General features: G+C 36.7%; 1 protein-coding gene across 1 annotated transcript in view; it reads right to left on the bottom strand.

The window, feature by feature from the left end:
• Window positions 1-17,647, bottom strand: part of PIEZO2 (piezo type mechanosensitive ion channel component 2) — a 288,279-nt gene that overhangs the window by 173,266 nt on the left and 97,366 nt on the right. Inside the window, exon 3 of the mRNA XM_041399290.1 lies at window positions 12,607-12,732. Within this exon, the coding sequence (XP_041255224.1) occupies window positions 12,607-12,732 (126 nt within the window). The remainder of the gene's footprint in view (window positions 1-12,606; window positions 12,733-17,647) is intronic.

Below are 17,647 nucleotides of genomic sequence, written 5' to 3'. Positions count from 1 at the left end.
AGTCAAGAATAAGAAAAACTATGTAAATATTCGTCTGTGAAATAATGAGAACTGGGAGACCAATAACTTTTACGAAGCTGGAATTGTTGCCAGCACAACAGCATCAGCTCCAATTATTTTTTATTCTTGCCATGTTTGTCTGGGATATTACAGAATCACAGATTCATAGAATCAATAAGGTTAGAAAAGACCTCTAAGATTTCCAAGTCCAACCATCAGCACTGCCAGCATGTTCACCACCAAACAAGTGCCATACCCATGGTTTTTTTAACTCTTCCAGGGATGGTTCTTATAGGACTTTGACCAGTAGGTCTTTTCAATTTCACTAGTTTCACACTGCAGCTGTGTTTAATTACCACTAGACCACCACACCCTCCAGGTGTATGTGAGATTTTTTAGGATTAAAATCCAGTTTGGCACCTAAATTAAGGACTGTATTTTTAAGAATGATGGTAATTTGTTAGACTCTACAATGGGACCTATTCTGGGTGTAATTTGAGTCTTCCGTCATGTCTACAGTGAAGGTAAGAACAAGAGCTCTCTCATGAAATATTATATTATTTGCAGACAAATTTGTGGGGTCAAGAAAAAGCAGGAATTTCCTGGAACCTGCTATGTAGCCAACTGTAGCATTACCAATAAACTGCACGGACACAATCCCATGACAAGGTCAAAGTCTGCTGGCTCTAAAGGAAGAGTTAAAAATCATCCTTTTGCATTTCAACATCTCAATTTGTGTGCCAAAAAGAATTTTTGTGCCACCATGAAAAACAATTTGCTATTTATTTTTTGACCATAGTGACAGTAGGCAAGGTGATACATGAACAAAAGAACTTAATATGCTATCAGTTCTTATCACTGTGTCCTCTGTACAGGGGGTTGGCTATCTTCTTTCAAATTGAGGACTATATATTTAAATATACAGTTATACCTGTATTAATGACTAATTAATGTACTCTGAACTACATTACTCTTGATTTCCTTCAGGAACTATTTCCATTCACTGATCTCCACCCCAGAAGCTTGGTAAAGCTTTTGACAGCCACTGGCTGGAGTGCATGCTTTTGAGTGTTTTACACTGCTTCAGTGTGAAAACTGTGTTTGTTTACAGTTTTAAAATCTGCATTCAATGATATCTGATGACAGATGAAAATCAACTTCATTCTCTTAATCATTTGAAAGTTACTGTGCTTCACTCTCCCTATTTTTAGACACATAAAAATAGGACTAAAGTTTTTTCATTAAATATTTTTCATTTACTACAACTTTCACTGATGCTATTGAAAATCATCTAGACTTGTTTTAGTCTAGATGATGACTATAACATCTCTGAAATCCAGTTTCTTGATTGTTTTAAACAAACCCCTAAAGAAATGTAGTATTATTAAATTCAGCAGCAAACCCAGTATATATGGATTCATATATGCATAAGTTAAAGAACTAGATATCAGAAAAAAATGCAAGAATTGAAATGAAACAAAAGGGGGGGATGTTTATGATTTTGGAAATCAAGTCAAACCTTCAAAATTCAGAGTTCCCCTCCTTCCAGAGATGTAAAGGATACTTTTTCACCCTTTATGAGTATTAAAGAATTGTTCTCAGTTCTTTTGTTCTTTGTTAAGAATAAGCATTGACAGATGTGCTGCAGATTATTTATGCAAAAGGTGCAAGGTACAGCACTTTCTGGCATTCTGTGTGGTTACTGATTTAGACTTGTATATCTGGCAGAACCTGGAAGGAATTTTGAGACAGACTTTCCTTTTGGAAGTAAACTCAAAGCATGCAAGTTCCAATTGTATTTGACCCAGGTTTAGGACTGTGTTCTAATACACTGATGCAGGAGAGCACACCAAAGCATTTCAAGTGCAACCCCATTAAGAAAACACTTTTTTCCTGATGGCTCCAAGCCCTATTTATGTGAGAAACCCTTTTTGCTTTGTTTTACAGGGTGATTTGTTTTACATCACAGCTTCCATGAAGGGTTCAGAAAACTCAGCTCTTTCAATTAGAGGTTAACCTCAACTCAAGACCTCATTTTTGTCCAGAGCAGCCCCTAGCCCACAGTGCCCAGGGAAGCCCACCCACGGGGGTGCTGGCCTGCCAGGGATGGCCCATCAGAGCTGCCACCCCCAGACACAACCCCTCACCTGTCCTTGCAGCTGAGATGCCCAGCTGGTGGTCCAGCCAGGGCAGAGCGGCTGCGGTGAGCAGCTGTCATCATGTCAACTCGGATTTGCTGTTTGCTTTCCAGCTGCTGACATAAATCACCAAGAGGTGCAGAAGGATGAAGCCTAAGAGCTCTGACCCAGTGACCAACCTCTCTCAAACTTGCAATGTGGGCAGAAGTACATGCAAAGGCTCACAGCATCACACTAACGAATCAAGTTTTCTAAAAATACTCAACAGGATTACATGATGAAGAGCAATCCTTAACCATGTAAACAGCCAAACAGAAGAGACAGATCCCCAGAAATAAAGTGAAATATTTATTCTCAGTGGAAAGTATTTGTCTAAACAGTGTCCAACACACAAATATATAGTTTCCTACTCCCGAATAGTAATACTACAGTAAGATTCCCCAGTAAAATATTTATATTATAGTGATTTGAATGATCAACAAGGGAACATTTCAACATGGTCCCTACCCCAGCCCAGAGATGCTGGTTGCTAAAGCACTGTAGTGCTGTCTGTACATACCTCATTCTGCTACAGCCAAACACTGCCAAATGAGCCTTGATAACCTGGGTCAGAGCAAAAGTCTGATGCTGTAGACAAGTTTTTTCACTGTAATCATCAGAGCAGCCAGTTTCTGATTTTGCTGCTCTTCAAGGACTTTGCACAATATGGAGAACAGGTTTTGTAGTAACTTGGAACTTAAAAGCAGTTGGCAAAGTATGCTGATAAGCTTTTCATACAAAGGTTAAACGCACAACCAGAGAGCAAGCAAGCGAGTTGCTACTTACGAAAATGTAGAAGCCTACTCTGCACATTTCGTTCCAACTAACAGCACTAACCCCAAGTATAAACAACAAACAGTTACTTCCTTTTGCTTTTATTTCCTTCACACATACATTCTGCTCTCATCTCATCTATTCAAGTTTTATTGAGTGCCTTCTCCTTCACAGCTGGCCTTGATTTCTTCCTTGTGTTTGCTACTTCTGCTTCTTCCTTTGAGGACAGAGGGAGACAGAAAACAGCTGCTCTATCTCTCCTACAAACAGCCCTAAAACAAGCTGACAGTGATGGTCACACTTCTATTCTATTACCCTGCAGTCATCCTAGCTACAACTGGGACACTAAAAAGAGAACTGTCCCAGTTTGCATCACAGCATCAGTGGGTACACTGGGTGCTTCCTTGGTTGCACCTTCCAAAGTCCACCAGCTTCAGAAGGAAGCTGTACAGCCCCATGGGCCACCCAGCAGTTTCCCAGGTCTTCTCTCCAATGCAATTCTGACTGTCAAAAATACAAACTGTGAGTGGCAGTGAGGAGGGTGATCTCTTATATCAGGTTCTCTTGAATGGTTGAACACAAGCGAGTGTGCCAACATCATTGCAGTAGAATAACACACATTATACAATGGAGTCATGCACCATGCCTCAAAGTGACTCCCTAAAATATTGCTCAGTTTTCACACAGCAACCTGTGAGTCCAGAAATAAAGACAACATAAGTACAATGAACTAAACTGTTAAGTAGTAACACCAGCAGGAAATTAAGCAGGACTTATCATACATGCCTAAGAAGCAATTACAGAAGCTTCTGTTTCCCCAGTCATAAATTTCCCAGCTACATAAAGCTGCATGGAAACTGCTGAAGAAATGTTAACATCCAATGTGCACTGAATTAAATTAAATTAACTTTTATATATAGAATAAGCTATTGTTCTAAGTTTCTGTTGAGACAAAAAAAGCATGCTAACACCTTTGACTAATTGAAAGTTTCTCACTGGATGTGTTCTACATGTTAAACATTCTTGACTCTTGGAATCATTGAAGTGACAGTCAGAAATGGTCATTGGTAATACTGTACAATCACACACCTTTCTAGGACTCAATATAATGATCATATTTGCACCACCACATCTGGATCTCACTGCAGTTTTTACAGCCAAGCATTCTTTTTAGTCTCAAGCTCTTCATTATTCCATAGAGGAGTTCCTTATTATTATTCTTATATTTCTTAACTCAGACACTGCACATCACCTATGCAAGAAACAGTACATGATGAAACCAGAGTGTGATAGCAAATATTATTTCCTTAAAGTCAAATCTCCTGCCTTTTTGTAATTTCCTAGGTTTTCAGATGTATTTGCCATGTGAAATAGCATAACAGGAGCTCCAGCTCTACTTCAGTCCTTGTAAGCACCACTGTTACTAATCTCTGCAGAGACTCTGACATTTTCTGTCTCTCAGTGGAGATCTGGACAAATGGCCATTTGCTGCTTTCTAGCTCATTATTCTGCAGGCATAGTGGCTGATAAGAGGGAAGCTCTGAAGAAATCATATTCTCCTTATTCTGTAAACTGTGGTATTTCCACAAGGCCCCCAGCCACCCAGCTGAATCCTACCACAGGTTGTGGGGTATGAACAACAGAAGAGGAAAAGCTTCTTCTTAGAGGAATTTACAAGTCAAAGCAGGGTTGTTTTGTTTTTTTTTTTCAATCCACATGGCACTGGGCAGATGTTACCAAGACACAGCCTTAACTGCTTTGGATAAGAAGGACAATATCCATATATTGACTTTTAATAAAGAAGTTCCTACAGTTAGCTTTGATTTTTATAAAATTATATTAACTTGCATTCTGAAAACATTTTCAGCTTCTCATGTGCTCAGGCTTAACATGCTGCTAGTAATATAAGCAATGAAGCTTCACATAGTTTGCTGAGGACATAACACAAAGTCAAACCACAAGAAGCAACTGACTAGCTTTGCTGGGATAGAGTTAATTTTATTCCTAGTAGCTGGTACAGTGCTGTGTTTTGGGTTTATTTTGAAAACAATGTTGATAACACACTTATGTTTTGGTTGTTGCTAAGTAGTGCTTACTCTAAATCAAGGACTTGGGAGTGTCTCATGCTCTGCCAGTGAAGCAGGTGCACAAGAAGCTGGGAGGGAGCACGGCCAGGACAGCTGACCCAAACTGACCAAAGGGATATTCCATACCCCAGACTGTCATGCCCAGTATACAAACTGGGGAGTTGGCTGGAAGGGACTGTTTGCTGCTCAGGGACAGGCTGAGCATTGGTCAGTGGGTGATGAGCAATTCTATTTTGCGGGTGTCACTTGTGTGTCTTGAGTTTTATTTTTATCTTTTTTTCTTTTTTTTTTTTCCCAGTAAAATTAGTAGAAGCAGTACTAGTAGTAGGAGTTTACTTTCTTTAAATTATTAAACTATTCTTTCCTCAACTCATGAGCTTTGAGCTTTTCCTTACCTTTTTTCTTCTAATTCTCCTCCCCATCCCACTGGGAGGTAGGGGGAGCAAGCAGCTTTGCGGTACTTACTTGCCATCTGAGGTTAAATCACAACACTCACCTTTCATAAAACCGGAACAAATAGACTTTCCAGGCAACTGGCTGTCTGTACTGATTTAACAATTAATAAACACTGTAGTTCGGGACTTCAAAAATATGTAGGCATCTAAATTCCATTAAAAATAGTCTTTTATATTATGGAATTCAGTATTATCAGTCTTGCTGGACAGTATGAAGAACCTGTATAATCTCTTCTAATAAAATATTGATTTAAAATTTGTTTTTTCCACTGAGGCACCACTCACCACTCTGGAACTCGACTAGCTAGAAGTCTGGACTAAATTTATGCTATATTGGCTGTCACAGACATCACAGGCTCAGACAACTTTGAGTTTAAAATATATAAACTCTCAGTGAAAGGTTACTCTGATTATTCTGCAGTGCTACAGCTGGTTGTTTCATCCTATAATAGTTTTGCTAAACTGGATGTTCCACAGTTGTTCTTGAAACAAGAGTTCATTTCTGAACCTTCTTCTCTTGTCACTTCTACAGAAACCACACATTTACAATCTGATTACTTTTGTGATAACAGACTTAACTGTTTCTTAGATGTTTAAAGGCATTGCTTTTTGCTCAGATTTTGGCCAAGATTATAATCATTTAGATGACACACAGAAATATTATTAAAATGCAGATGTTCTGCAAGACAAGGCCCAACTTTATTGAAAAAAAATTGAAATATAGATTTCACTGAGCAAAAACTAAAGAGTATGATGCACATACAATTGAGGTCACTGAAGACCTCAAATTTGCAGTTAAAACAGTTGTTTGGAAAGCACCTTCAGCATTTGCCTGGTTGAGATATGGATGTGTTTGTTAGGGAAGAATGAGCTATTTTTCCTGGAGTGCAAGTGCTTGAGCACTCTTTAATGAAGGTGACTGTTAGCTTTTATTTTGGTAAGCAAAACCATTGGAGAGGACATAATTACTTTTTCAGTATAAAGACTCTTACTTTGCTATGACTTCTGCTCAGAAGCCTCTTACAATAAACTTACTCATTTTCTTAACGCCATTTAGATTAATTTCATTTCATATGAAGCAATATTTTTGAAAGTAAAATTGCCAAAATTATGATGACAACCAATAGGAAATTATCAGAATTCTTTTTCATAAAATAGTATTTCAAATTTCCAATATTTTCAACATATGTGTTTTCAAGGCAGTCTCCCATGAAATGATGTGTCAAAAGAGCCAAAAAGGGGCCATGAGATACACTCAGACCTCAGATAGGAGTTGGGCCAATAAATCACGGTATTTGAAAGACTGGCATTCATCTACCTTCAAAACAGAAATATGAAACACTCTATGAAATCTTTTAAATTTTTTTCCCTTCATAAACAAAAGCAGTGCCTTTATTTCCAGTGAGTTAATTAATCCAGCAATAAACAACAGCCTTTACCAAAGCAGTACTTTACAAAATCAGCACAACCTTAGAAGTATACTTAGGAGGGTATAAAAGGCATGAAATCTCACCAGGTACATAGGAAAGAGAAATTATTCATTCCTATGAAAGGTCAGCTTCAGTCCTGAGCCAGAGCTTTCAATAAACGGTGAGACATAATTTATTTGTACTGGGTATTACTGCTTCCTAATATAACAAAATACCTCAGGGACATGCTGGTAGTAATGCAAACACAGGATGGTCTTTTAAGCCAAGAAATCATTGCAAAATTTATCTAAAGCAGAAAGTTATTATGATTCCACAATGGTGGCATGCATTTGTTTGACATTCACCATGGCATACCAGAGACAGAGAATTATCTGATTTTAGTTCCCATGATCTAACAGAGAAGCTATCTCGGCAACTTGGTGCTTTAAATCTATTCTCCCCTTTTCTACATATAACCATTTTGTAAATAAAGCACTCCAAGTAGGCACAATATACAAAGATTCATAGAAAGTCTATAGAAGAATTTCAAGGTACCTATTTAAATTCCATCAGTTCATTTATGTGATGTATAAGAAAAATATCCAGAAATATCTTAAAGCTCTTTTTCGCATTCTTACAAATACTGACTACAAATTAGCAAGTAGTTGAAGTAGTCTAAGTTGCATTTCTCATGAACAAAAATACCGTTCCGGAGAATAAGCATTTCAGTAGATTCATTCACAGAAGTCAAGATCAAGGGATAATAGAGGAGCACAAAATCAGAAATGGATGTACATCACTACAGTTAAGGGAAAAGGAAACCAGACTTCTTTTAAAGGCTGACTAAACCCAAGAAGATACACTTACAGTGTGTATACTTACAGGGTATTATGATGAGGAATAATTGCACTAATTTATTGAAAACAAAGTTTAATGTTATGGAAAACACTCCTGGCTAGTAGTACTGCCATTTTTAAAGATCTTTAAAACTAGTTCTAGGAAAGAACCATACTGTGCATACTGGGCAATGCAACAATTACATTGTGGTCTAACCTTTAACTCCTGCCTAACGGATTCTACACTCAAAAGATGTTACCTAATCTAATATTCAGAATTTTATTCCATCAGGAATACAAACTTAATAATTAAATTCCATTACTGCATGAATACTGCTATATTTCAAAATCATGCTGTCTATTACATGGAGATATCAGTGAAATAAGCTTAATTACGTAGCTCTTGATGGCTTAAGATTAGCCCAGCTCACCCTTTCTGTATTAATTCTTTTCCTTTCTATATCTGGGAGGTATTCAATGTTAGCTTCGCACACTGAAGTTGTGCCTAACCAGAAATCTTTCATTGAACTAAATAAAGACTACTAAAGCACAAAATTTTATTAGTGCTAGGCAACAGTCATAAGGCTCTTAAGAAACAAGAACCTTCTGTTGGCCAAACATTTTTAAACATCTCTATCAACATGCCAACATCATTTAGAGAATACTGTGGCATTTTGTAGCCATCCTGAAAGAGGAGGTACATGAACTCTAAAACAGAAAGGGGATGAAAAAGATAACAAAGCAAAGAAGTCACGTATTTCAGGAATTATCCTAAACTGATTTTGAATTACATAAGTCCAGGATAATAGCAGAATGTTTTGAAATGAACCTGAAATTCTATATGTCTGGTTTGTGTTTGCAGATGGGCTCAAGTAAAACTGCTTCTAGATATAAAAGACGAAAGGATGGTTGGTTTTGACTTCCAAAATGAAACTATAACTGTATAAGGTTTAAGAGGTCATAGTCTTTATCACACCTCTAATTTAAACATTTTTCAAGTGTCTTTGTTACCAAAATGAAAATATTATCATAGGTTTTTATACAGGAGTGTGAAAAGAAAAACTAAAACCAGAAAATGATCTTTTGATTCAGAAAATTGGCATTTGAAAATATTGAGACAAATGTTAGTTTGCCTACAGCATTTGCAGACAGTATTATCCTGCCCTCTCACCTGTTTCTGAAATTGGTGGGAGTTAGACTAACTACAAAAAGATCTCTGCAAGGCATTTTGTTCCAGACAGCACCTCCCACTTCAATTATTGTTGGTATCAAAATTCCTAATGGTGTATTCAAGTCCTGCATCCAGATCAGTGATAAATACATTGAAAACAGGACTGGCCCTAGAATTGAGCCCTGAGGCTCCTGCAGCCCTGTTCATGACAACCCTTCAAGTGCTGCCCTTCATCCAGTTCATCAACCAAGCACATCTTGAATCTAATGAAACAATTTTTTTCCAGGAGGACAGTATCAAAAGCCTCACTAAAATACAGGAAAAATACATCCACCACCTTCCCTTCATCCACTGGACAGATGATTTTACTATAGAAGTGTATCAAATTAGGTAAACAGGAGTTTCCCTTTGTGAACCTATGTTGACTGTCTGATGACTGTACTATCCTTTAAATGCCTATAATTAGTACCTAATATAAACTTTTTTATACTTTTTTCAGGAACTGAGGTAAGAATAACAGGTCTGTAGATTCCTGAACCTTCATTCATGCCATTTTTGTAAACTGGAATAACACTGTCTGGCTTCCAGTCAGTGAGGACCTCCCCAGACTCCCATGACCTTTGGTAGATAATTAAGAGGGGACCTGCCATAGCATCCACTAGCTCCTTTTATGGTTTGATTTACTTAAACTTGGGTACATACTACAATTCCAGAAAAATCAAAACAAATACTAAAGGAAAACCAAAAATTTATTTATCCAAAACCCCTTAAAGGTGTTATTGCAGAAGGCCCCTATCAAAGAAGCCACTATCAAACAAGGAGATAGAACAGTCTTAATAAATAAAACTTTCTGGAAAAAAACCAGGTAAACATCAACTTCCACTATACTATAAGAATACTCACCTGCATAAACATGGGATTGAAAAAAAATGGTCTGTTTTCAAGAAAAGGATTTGTGGGTTTCAGTGAATTACAAATAAAAAGTGAGAGATCATTACAAAAAGTACCGTACAGTAACTCATAAATAGGGAGTATGACTTGCAGACACTTGGGTAATTGTTATATTTCAGTATATGCTACTGAATTCTCAGCTGAAACAGTGCCTACCTTTGGACATTGACCTTCAAGAAATGCCTGAAAAACTAGGAGAAAACAGAAGTAGACCAACAACAATAATCTCCTTCCCAGAAAATGCAATGCATTAAGAAAGTTTGAGGGGGCTGAGGTTGTGAAAATAGAAGAGAATGACAGAAAAGAGTACATATGACAAATATGACTGCAGCCTTCAAATACAAAATGGGTAACCATAAAGGCTAATGGAAAGTTTTTCTTCATTTCCACATCAGGCTGAAGGATGAAGACAGGATATTTTGACTAATGGAAGAAAAATTTCCTAATGATAAGCATCAGAAAAGACCGTAGCTGTAAAAAAATGTTTTATTAATAGTGGATCTGGGTCTGGCTGGAGAAACAGAACACATCAGTCTTCCAGTCTACACTTCTGAAGTTCTTATTGAGCAAAAAGAGTTGGATAAACATTAACAGCAAGTCTGAAATGCAGAGATCATAACACTGTGAAGATGCCATGGGTGAAGTGCTGTCATTTCTGCAGCCATGGCTTAGCCCACATCTGCAGTCAGTTTTGTACAGCACTCCTCATATGGCTGGGGAGCAGGAAACCAGTGGGGCTGCGTCACCAAATTGTTACAAGCAAAAGTACTACCAAGGCGCTTTCTGGAGCAGGAATTCTGTCCTCTCCTCACCCCCACAGGATCATCTAAGTTCTGGTGTCATTAAATGACAATAATTGACCTTATTCCCTAACCTATGGAAATGCTTTGGTCTTTTCTAGCTCCTACATTTACAACAGTCTTTAACTTCTTCAGCACTTTGGGGGTCCAGCAATGCAAGTATCAGATTTCCCTTTTTATTGGCTTCACCTGCATCTCACCAACTGTAAACAAAATGGTGCCGGTTTACTCAGTATTCCAGCACTGAAATTCAACAGCTGAACATCTTGCTAAACAGTTCAAAAAACTCTTGGAACAACTTTGGTCAACCAACTTCTTTCCCAAACAGCTTGGGCACAGTTTGGATGTTCCTCTGGGACAAATAACATTCCAAACAGGCAACTTCAAACCACCCTTTGCACTCAGGAGGCAAAAAGAGCTTAATGGTGAGTGTTTGGGAATGTCATGTCAAGTGGCCCTGGTGTCAGAGAGCAGTCTGATAACATTTAGTGCACTCCTCCAGCTACACCCACTGCCCTGGAAGGCCCCAGGTAAGGAGATCGCCACTAATGGCAGCTGAAAGAGAAGCTGCTACACTCAACAAATGTGAACAAACAGTAAAAAAATGGCACATTTAATCTTAAAGAGTGAACTCCTCAGGATGAAATAATTATTTTAATTCCCACTGCAGAACCCGGTTCCCACCACAAAAGGGGGAAAAAGCCAGCAGATGCAACTCTGTCTTGGAACTCTTTACTCATACAAACAGGGTCTAGATGATGCAATTACTCCAGTCTAAGTAAAAACGATGTCTTTATAGTCATAAGAACATTAAATATATATGGAAAACAATTAATCGAGCTCACTCAGTGAGTTACGTACATTAAAAAAAAAGAAAAAAAAGTAAGTATGTTTTTAGATTCTGAAGGCCTGATTTGAACCGACAGAGCCCAAGATATTCCAGGTGGAACTGGTATTTCATGAACACAATTATGCCTTTTACTTTAGGAAATGGTTTAAGCTAAAGGTGAAATGGTAATGCTCACTTCAAGTTTTCTTAGGATTTTATTATTTAAGTCAAATCCTTTACATCACGTAAGGTTTCTTGTGTTGAATTGTAGTACAGCTGTTTACTCAAGTGGCAGCAGCATACCTTGTGATAAACTAAATGGACATTTATCAAAGGTAAAGTTGACAGGTTTAAATGTTAAATGTAAGCATGGTAAGACAAGTACAAATAGTTTCTACCGGGAGGTTACATATATAAATCACAGGATGGATATTTTAATTAACTTCTGCACAATAAAGAATGTTTGCTTTCTAAAGTATTGAACATTTCCTGAGAGAGGAAGATACAAAATGTCATGTAATATATTTTCAGTAGAGCTTACACATAAATGAAAAATTGAAAATTTTTCCTCCCATACAGCACAGGCAAGAAAGAGACAAATACTGTTTAGGAATATAAGTTTTGGAATCAATATTTAAAGTTAAATTAAATGAAAAACTAAAGAGAGTTATGCCAGAGAGGGGCATAATAGATGGGTAAAGGGAAGTTTGTTACTTTATTTCATTTTACTCTTAATTCACTGAATTATTATCTAATGACAGAAATTAGTGGTTTCTTCAGGTTCTAAGGTGATATTGAGAAAGCCTGAAAGACGAAGTCATAACAATAGTCAGTGGCAAACAGAGAAAATGCATCTCTGGTGGGGAAAACCAGTTTTTTATATATATATATATACACACACATATAATAGCTACATAAAAATTTCTTTTGTTTCTTAAGCACTTCTAGCCTTTGTACCTTACTAACGGTAATTTTTAAGGTAAAAAGCTGGAAAACAAGAGCAAGCAAACCCACAGGAGCACAAACCTAAGTGCCTTCTTATCAACCCTTCATCTTTCAAACCACTGAAGCATTTGGACATTTAAAATGCTAATAAAATCGAAAATGTTTTACTCACAGTTAAAACCAGGTTCAATAGTTTTTGCAGCTTCAAGACTGTTTATTGTAATCTGAAAGATGATGTGCAGCAGCAGAAATGATAGACTGGTGAAACACAGAGATTTCAATAATCGTCCTGTATGCCCTAAAAAACAAAATATACATGCATATAATAGGTGAATTGCTGAACATTGTTTAAAGGTTTTTCAGTATAAAAACATAAAAATGTCCTGACCAAAGATATTTCTACTAGTTAGTTCCACATTAATCATGATTGTCCCCTATGGTCAACGTGATAGTAAAAATCACACTTTAATTATAGTTTATTTGAGTACTCTTTAATCACAAACCACAATGACTGCTATTGTCAAAATTTTCCTTTTATTTTTTTAATTAAAGAAAAAAGTTTTTTAAGTCTCCAAAGATCAATTTTACATAAATAAAAATAACAACATCACAATGCTTACCAACACATTACCTGATACTTAGACGAAACACGAATGATACTTCTACATTTGAGAACATAAAAGAGCTTGTTATTCTTATTACTCTTTACAAAATTATTACATGGCAGAGGGCATAACAAGACACAAACCTCAGTTTGGCTCAGGGGTATAGACATACTTCCAATGAATGCTTTGCTTTGTGCCAACTGCCCTCTTCCTTCAAAAGTTTTAAACATAATTTTCAGCATACACTGCAGAGCCCTGTGCCAGACACATTTGGTCATAGTTCCTCTGTGATTTACTGAATGTCTATTCAAAAGCCAACAGAAAATGTTTGATGAAGATTTAGAAATGCCTTATAAATCCTCTAGGAAACACTCGGCTTAATCACAGGCAGCGAAAATTGCAAGGTATGAATAAATAAAGTAAACCATCAGTATTTCAGGAAATATGCATCTTCAAGACAAAATTGAATTGCTGATAAAAGACAACATGAAATATCACCCTACCTGACCTATCTGCAGTAAAAGTTCTATTTCTAAAGCTTTTTATACCTAGATTTTATACCACCTGCTTCATGCATTTGAGGTTAAGATTTTAGTTTACAGATTAAAAACAGCACTACTGAAATTCTTATCCAAAGCTGTAAATAAAGCAAAGGCTATGGAGGGCAGAACTTGCAGAATGTGCCTAGGAAATGCTCACTCTACATGCAGCCTGTTTTGTTCATACTTATTCTGCAGACAACTGTTATGAGCAACTACTAGAAAGAAGATGATGGTTCACACTCTGTATCTAGCCAATAAACCAGATTTTAATTTTAGATTTTTTATAGTTCAAGCATAGGTCATCAAAGGCCTAAACAGTTGTTTATAAAGCAAAGAATGAGATAAGCATGATTCAACAATTTTAGAAAGTAATAGACTATCTCCCTCCATCAGACTCCAAATTTTTGTCCTAACACTATCCTGAGTGCAGATTTTGAATACCAAATATCTGTAATAATCTTCCCTGTTCTTTTTTTAAATATAGTAAATAATTTTTACAAAAATAATTAAAATTGTACGAATGAGCCCATGTATGAATTTTCTGCAATCCAAAAAGGAAGATACTTTGCTAGAAACACGCTTTGTATGATCTATTCACTTTTGTCACCAGAGCTCACACAGAAAGGAGACAACCTGGGTACCAGAGCATTACATCAAAGAGACTGGAAATTAAAATCTTTGGGCCACTTTTTGTCCTTATTCTTCCGCAGAAGCTGGCCTGGTGTCCTGTCTTAGGACAACAACTTCTAAGCACTATAAAAGCAGAAACAATAAAATAGGTAATATTTTCAAAAGTTTTAGAAGAACAAATATATGAGAAGCTACATATTATTAGACAATTTGTTTGATATGATGTCATATGTAAAGTAGTCCAAGGACTGCTGTATTTTACAATTCTTCTGCAAGCTTCAATACTTGATTCTTCGCTCTCTCATTACCAGATCCCAGGCTCATGGTATAAGAAGCACCACACCCTCAGAATACAACTAAACATAACTAAAAAAACCTGTCTCAAAGCTGGAGAAAGACAGTTTGACAATACAAATTTTGTGGACTTTAAAAGCATCCAAATGTACAGATTTCAAAGACAGTCTGGTGATTTATGAAGATCTAAGTTACAAACTCTCCTCAGTGGTTGGGAGTTAATACATATCAAGCAATAGATTTTTTCATGTGGAAGTGGATTTGAAATTTTTTGATAGAATGGTCTGAGTCAGCATCCAAAAGTGAAAAAATGCAATACAATTAGTCAATGCACATTCATTTCCCAAACTGTCAGGTCTATTTTTCAGTGTTTCCATATCACTCCGAAATATATCTCAGTTTTAGACTTCACTTCTTACAAGTTTGAAAACTAACATCTTTGAATTTAAATTGAGCAAACCATTCCTTTAAAATAGCTCTTTTACAGCTGTCATCCTTCTAAGAATTGTAAAAAACCTAAACATATATTTCTTCAAATGCTGAAATGTTGAAAAAAGATCTCCTTCTGCACAAAGCTAGGAAAAAAAGTAAAGGACTATTAACACTCAGGATAATAAATAGTCTCAGTGTACTGGTAAACATGGCAGGATAAACACACATCTGGAAGGCAGGAAAGTATGTTCAGAGCAGGTTACAGCATTCCTCAAGGCCTACTCCCTTCATGGCCATCAGTGGGACAGGACCACCATCAGATTCTACTGAGCAGGAGCACTTTGCTTGCACCACATTCATCTGTGCCAGCAGAAACGAGAAACTGGAAACTAGAAGTATTTGGAGAAAAGTAAGAAATATTATGACCCAGATTTCAAAAGTTTGGAGCTACATCAACAACTTGGGAGAAATGGGAGTGCTAAAATAAGTGAATTACTGAATATGTAATTTATGTTGAGGAAGAAGAAGTGACAGATTTGGAAAAGGGATGAGTTTCAATTCATAGTGGGGTTTGGGTAAACCCACTTAACTATGTTTTTACTTACATTTTTCTCTTTCTACTGGAAACTTGGTTCTAAATGGCACAAAGGAAAAATTAACCATATGCATACAGAAGTGAGATGGTGAGAAAAGAGACAGCTGAAATAAATCAGAGCTTCTTACAATGAGGAAGAAAGATTTTTTTTCTTCCTTGTATTTTTTTAAATTCTAATTCACTCAAAATTTTAAAATTAATTTGCTAAAACATACCTCAACTTCTCAGTTGCCCTAATGTAAAAATCCTCAGAGACATGAATGGAAGTTGAACATCACACAGAGAAGGAGATATATATTGCTCAGAAAGCTGTGTGGATGGAACAGATGTGCAAGAGAACATTGTTCCAGCTGATATCAGAATTCACAATATCAATTCCTTCATTTCTGTCCTAAATGTATAGGCTTCTGTATATCTAACAAGACTAAGAAAAAGAAAAATCTCATGCAAAACACCTCAGTTTGGAACTTGAGCACTGGGTTCTGATTTCACTCCAACAACCTCTGAAAACTATGGGGGATAGAAAGGAGAGAGAACATTTGTCTCAGAATTGGATTGAAGGACTGAGAAAAATTGGCTTGCTTTCAGGTGTCACTGCAGGTGTCATTTCTAATGGCACCCAGTGGGATCAAAACCTGGCATGTAGCTCTAGAAATGTACCCCAGCACGTCTCAAAGCTCCTGGCAAAGTGCTTTCTCCCCTCTGATCAAGCCTGCAGGAAGCCAGACAGGATGTGAAGGCTTCATTACCCTCTTTCTCTTCAGCCCAGATGCAACATTAAACTGGACTCAAGAGGGCCAAAAGCTTTTCACACGTGGAAGAGGAATCAATTTCTTATTTTTCAAAGGTAATCCAGCCAAGAGCTGGATTAGTAATGGCATGTCCCCCCCAGCCACAGGCATGTAACCTCAGTACAACTATTTGAATGTGTTCTAATTGGACTGCTGCCTCCAACATGCACCTCTTGACACTGACTGACAAACACAAGGTTGGAGCTTGCTACCCACATTGTTTCCAGCAACAATGAAAATTTCTTGTACATTCATGTATAGACCTGGTAGTCCTCTGATCTTTTTTGCTGCCCTCTTCCCTAAAACAGCAAGAGTATGTGAGAATTTTTTTGTACACCTGGAACTTCCTCAGAGCTTCTACCACAAGGATGTGCTAATGGGACATGGAATAACTGAATGGCCAATTGTCACTGAGATCTGCCTAAAAATCACATATATTAGCTCTTGTATGGCCATGAGCCTTAGGCTGTTACAGAGGTTGTGATATGATTGCTATGATATGATGATATGATTGATATGATATGGCATCATATCATATCATATGGCAATTGTTTGCAATGTGCATTTTCATTTCACACTGCTGGCTTTTTTCTCATTCTGATCTATTTATGGGGCATGACAAAGAATTTGTTGAATCTCTAAGAAAGTGAATAATACTGCTAAAAATTAATCTTGATTTTTTTAATAAACAGTACTATGCATCTCTGTGCAAAGCTGGTAAGTTCAAAGGGTGTGTATCCATTTGAATGCTTTAATGTTTTCAGAAAAGGGAGAATAGATGAGGAAAAAAATGGAATTTAAAAATTAATTTAAGACTGTTTACGATGTCAGCAGTGTAATTCCATCATCATAATCATCTATGCTGCATAGGTTCACCTAAACAGCAGATGTAAGTGTTTGGGTGTCTTATTTGAACATTTTATTACTTTGTACAAGTTGGTTTTTGGGTTTTTTTTTTTTTTTTAATGCAACTTTAGTATTGCATTTTCTGACTTTTGCTCACTTGGGGATATTTCCAACATCTCTTTAGCCATATATTGTACTCCAAACTGTTATAACACTCTCAATTCTTCTTGAATAGCTATGTTTGGAAATTTTTTTACACAACACTTTCTATTCAGATCAGAGTAAATTAAATATCAAATAAAAAGTCATTTTTCATATAATAATCTCTGATAGCACACACTGAGTGATAAATATTAAAATATTAATGTGCATTTATCTCCTGAACTAGTGACACTTCACCTAATAAAAAGACTCTATTACAGCCATTCAGGATTTTTTTTTCTTTTTTTTCATAAACCTCTTCATCAGTAAGTGACAA

The sequence above is a fragment of the Onychostruthus taczanowskii genome, unplaced genomic scaffold (assembly GCF_017590055.1).
Source record: "Onychostruthus taczanowskii isolate IOZ18803 unplaced genomic scaffold, ASM1759005v1 scaffold16, whole genome shotgun sequence".
Taxonomy (NCBI): domain Eukaryota; kingdom Metazoa; phylum Chordata; class Aves; order Passeriformes; family Passeridae; genus Onychostruthus; species Onychostruthus taczanowskii.
The sequence above is the reverse complement of the archived record's forward strand: the minus strand, read 5'-3'. Positions and strand labels throughout refer to the sequence as shown.